This window comes from Phalaenopsis equestris, unplaced genomic scaffold, assembly GCF_001263595.1.
Source record: "Phalaenopsis equestris unplaced genomic scaffold, ASM126359v1 Scaffold000002, whole genome shotgun sequence".
Taxonomy (NCBI): domain Eukaryota; kingdom Viridiplantae; phylum Streptophyta; class Magnoliopsida; order Asparagales; family Orchidaceae; genus Phalaenopsis; species Phalaenopsis equestris.
The window spans coordinates 43,649,310-43,653,998 of NW_018164444.1; the positions used below are offsets into that span (position 1 = coordinate 43,649,310).

The following is a 4,689-nucleotide window of genomic DNA, read 5'->3' on the forward strand; positions in this document are numbered from 1 at the left end:
TATATATATATCAAAGGGCGTCCCTTAACTAAGGCAGGTACAAACGGTCGAACGGTAAGAATTAAATTTTATATATTCATTTTCTATAACTAACATTTAATAAATAAAAGAGCCACTAAAAAAATTAAATTGAAGCAGTACAATTAAAATTACCTAATTATAGATTATCTGCATTTTGTATAAATATTTTAACTTATATTGCTAATGTTTTAATCAATTAATTGCACTTGAAAAGTTAGTTTAAAATAATAGTGAACTAGCAAAAACCAATGAATACTCATACTCCTAAACTACAGTAATACAAGGAAAAAATAATATGCATGTCACTTAAATTTATAATAAATCAATATAAAATATTTGATAGTTTACAAATATGATCGCTTACAATATTTCAACTATTCAATGTATCTTACTACATCAATTACATATTTATATCATTCATGTCTGCACAATCGTAATAAAAGAATCGTCTAAAAATTATATTAATTAAAGTACTTCAATATCAATATTATTTTTCATTTACGTGCACGAATATCTTAGCATCGCTCTGATGGTATCATAAAAGGGTGACTTCATCATAGTCAAACATGCACATATAAACATACTATAACAAGCATTATCTTGTTATAATCCTATCATTCTTATTTGTAAAGCAATCAATATACATGAACACGAAACAATATCTATGATAATTAATAATACTGAGTATACATGTCACTCCACAATATGAAAAAACTTTAATAGAAATCATGGGTATGTAGCATTATAAATATAACAATAACAGTAAATGCATTTCGTTGAGAAAAACAAAACAATACTATAGCATGAGAATATGAGTACTTACCTTGTGAAATTTATTTATTCTTGGATTTGTTTTGATCTCTACTCTTCTAAAATTGAAGCATATAATAAACACGACATTTATTTTAATTAAATTTAATTTATTCATATTATTTTAATTAATTATTTACTTTACATTATTTAAGGATTAATTTCCAATAGTTCACTTTATGAAATCCTGATTAACTTTATTTGTTATTCAATATATATATATATATATATATATTGTAATGCTAATAAAAATTTTTATTGATTTAGAACTCTTGGTTTAGAATTTTAGGTTGAAGGGGAATAGAAGTAGGAGAAGTGCATGAACTAAAGAATGAGGGAGATTGACCCGAACAAATTTCAACAAGGTAAGATTAGATTTATATTATAATTTAATTATTAAATTATATTATATAATTTCCTTGTTAAATCAGTTAATTAAAATTGTTAAAACTTACCTTTAAATCTAAGTCGAGCCCTAATCCACGCGAAAAAAAAAACTTGTCTTCCCTCTCTGGATACGAGATCTGTCTTTTACCCGCACGCACGGGACCCACTCGATGCCTCTTCCTTAGTTTCCGTCATCCCCATCGAGCCTTAGCGTCATGCCTCCTCTGCTTGACGACGTCATTAGTCGCCGAAGCCCTCGATGTTCCAATTGGAATTGAATCTCTAATAAGATACCTCTCGACTTCTCCTTCTCCCGCTCTCAAGCCTGCCTCTGCCTCCCTTCATTCTCGTTGCTTTATAGGACAACAGTACCCTTTTGTTTTCCAATCGGTTCGCTTCCTCCCTCTCTTTGACTCCCTCGAGTACATGAAACAAGGTGTCACGGTAAAAAAGTCACGAGAGGCTTCCATGATTCATTTGTCTGAACTGAACCGATCTAAATCCGGGAGAGCCAGTCGACTATTCTATGAGGGATTGGCGTCTCCTTTTCATAATTTTTCCAATCCTAGTTATCTAAGGCTTATATATGTGACTCTGGTATTTTCTTTTTGTTTTTCAGTTTTGGATTACGTTATGTCAAGACAGTCGTCGACATCCAAATTTTCCCTTCTAGGGTTGTATCCAAAGGCGAGTGGTGCTCCGGCTGTAGTTCATCTGAGTTGGTGATCTCCTTCCAAGGGATCGGGTGGTGCTCTGGTTGTAGCTCATTCTTGCAAGTGTATTTACCTCTGACTTTTCCATCATCTACATTCCTCCCCTCATTGACGTCATCGCCTTTCCTCGTTGTGGAACCACTGGATAGCAATCTTGTTGTCGTCCTGCAACTCCAACTGTCATCCACCATCTCCTCCACCTGCAACCATCCCTTTAGCAACCTCCCATCTTGCTGCTAGTCATTCCAACTACCCATTTTCGTTGTCCAACCAACACCCTCTTTGTCGCAGCCACGAGATAGCCCTCCCTATGTTGTCTGGCAATCCCACACATTCCCGTCGCTGTCACGGTCATTCCTAGTCGTTATTGCCGCCCCGAACAGTCACTCATTATTATTTTTTTGTTGTATGGTACCAAGAAGCTTCCATCTTGTCGTTATCTAATTGTCAACTCCCATTTCTACCCCCGGGCCACCTTCCAAACCCTTGTCGACCATCACCACCCCTGGATGTAGCCCTAGTTAAGTTTGTGTGGTTGTTTTTGTAATTTCAGATTTCAGTGATTTTGATCCTAATTTTCCTTTGGATTTCAGTAATGATATTTGTATTTCCTATTATTATTGGTTAGCTCCGGCATCAGGAATTCAAAACATTTTTATTCCTTTGGCCAATCTATAACTACCCATAAACTGAATATGTTATCAACTCACCACCAACAGAAACCAAAACAAAGAACCAAATCTCCCTCACCACCATGATTTGCACTTCTTCTAAGTAAAGCCTAATTCTCCTATATAACAATGCCATCCAATGTTCTACCTGCAGGCCTTAAACCTCTCTAAAACCGTAATTAACCTCTTCTACAAAATATCATATAACCTAGTAAAATATTCAAATTTGCTTTAAGGTCCTTCGATCGTCCAATTCAACTTGGATCACAGCCGCACCTCCACTCCCCAACCTACTCAGTGTTTCAGGCTTCAGCCTTCATGCCATATTGAGCTAATTGGAGTTGCATGCCTTGCAGTATAGAATCAGCAAACAACTTTGCCTTCCCACTATAACTAAATAAGATTTAAAAAAAAACTCAACCAAATTGGCCTCGTTCTGAACATTTTTTGGGTATTCAATGCGCAACATGAATGTTCTAAAATGTAAGCCTGATTTATGTTTGAATCAAGTAAGCTCTAGATCCGATAGCATAATTTATCATCTCTATAAATGTAGTAAAAATGAGCTTCTAATATATTGATCAAAATGTAATTTTATCACAACAGTAGCGATAAAAAAGTTTCAGCCTTACTTCTAGAGTTAAAATTTACCTAAATGTTTAATATGTGTGCTTCTATTAAATTATTACATAATTTTAAAGGAAATGAAATTCTTTGCCAGCCAAGTTGGCTAGTGTCTGATAGTTCTGGTCCAACTTTCTGATTTACTATACATTTCTGTGGAGGAAATCTAACACTCGTAATTTAACAAATGATCCAGCACTTAAGAATAAGCAAAGAAAAAAAAAAATGAAAAATGCGTTACAATAACTATACCAACCATGACTCTGTATGGATGATTGCTTCTGTGAGGGGTGACTTCAGCACCAACGCTGAAGCACTCTACGCAAAGATCAAAGTCCGGGCATTTTGAACATTTAATTCTTATCTTTCCAGATATGTCCTTGTTGCAATAATTACAATGGTATAATGCTTTTTTTCCATCAGCGCCGCCTTGACCTAAAGCACATGATATTGTCCAGTCGGAAATAAGACAAACAAAAAGTCGCAATATTTATTATATTGTTTAACACAAATCAACAATGACTGAATAAATTTAGACTCTACACTGATTATTTTTCACCTCTAATATCAGAAATTAAACCTTCTAATAGCAAAATACCTGTGGAAGCATTTTCAAGATTCTCCCCAGCAGGAGCAACCCTTCTTCTCTTCGATCTATAAATAAGAGATTTGAACTTAATGGAGTTACAAAAAACAGATGATGAAATATCTGTTAAAACTATCACCAAAATAATAATAATAATTACCAACCACAATAACTTCAGAGAAAGAAGCTAAGCAAGAAAATATACCTTCGTCAGTTTTTCCATTTCAATATCAAAACAAGAAAAATCTTGAAATAAAAATCGTCTTAAAGACTTGGATTCAAATAAATATGACAAACATAATTTCATGTGTTAGTATCTATTGGCTTAAAAAGCCTCTTTCCTGCAAGAACAAGCTGGGTAAAGCCAATGATACCATTTGAACGACCAATTATCTCTAGCACAAGCCTGGCTGGATCAAACTAGCAGTTTGTCCTCCTCAGAATGATTACCCCCTCTTCAAAACAGTGTAAGCCTTGAGTTTGGCCGAGAGATAATCATCCTTCTAGCAAGCAGAACTAGTAATCCTAAGGACCTAGCATAGTCAATAACGAGTAAGCCCCTATCCCTATGTTGTCAGGTACTTCAATATCTCTATGAAAACCTACAAAATGAAGATTAAAAGGTAGAATGGGTCTCGACCACACCTTGTCACTCACTGCCTAGGCAGTCCATTGTAGCCCCCACAACTTCTTCATCACATTTATATTAGAGGCATTTACATACATATCACACAATTATGTTGTATTAACATATCTCACACCGAAACTATCATTTTTTTAACCTAAACTATCATATCTATACACATAACACTCAAATCTTTAACATCACATTAAAAATAGCACTATTACCACTTTTTAAAAGTGAAGTACACTGCTT

At 34.5% G+C, this 4,689-nt stretch overlaps 1 protein-coding gene across 2 annotated transcripts in view; it reads right to left on the bottom strand.

Moving 5' to 3' along the window:
* The window catches only part of LOC110017853 (transcriptional adapter ADA2-like), a gene marked incomplete at its 5' end in the record, with an annotated part of 17,662 nt that extends 13,782 nt beyond the window's left edge, over positions 1-3,880 (bottom strand). For both annotated transcript variants that reach the window (XM_020714993.1, XM_020714992.1), the window contains 2 exon segments: positions 3,483-3,661; positions 3,825-3,880. In XM_020714993.1, coding sequence (XP_020570652.1) covers positions 3,483-3,661; positions 3,825-3,880 — 235 coding nt within the window.
* Between the last annotated feature and the right edge of the window lie 809 nt (positions 3,881-4,689).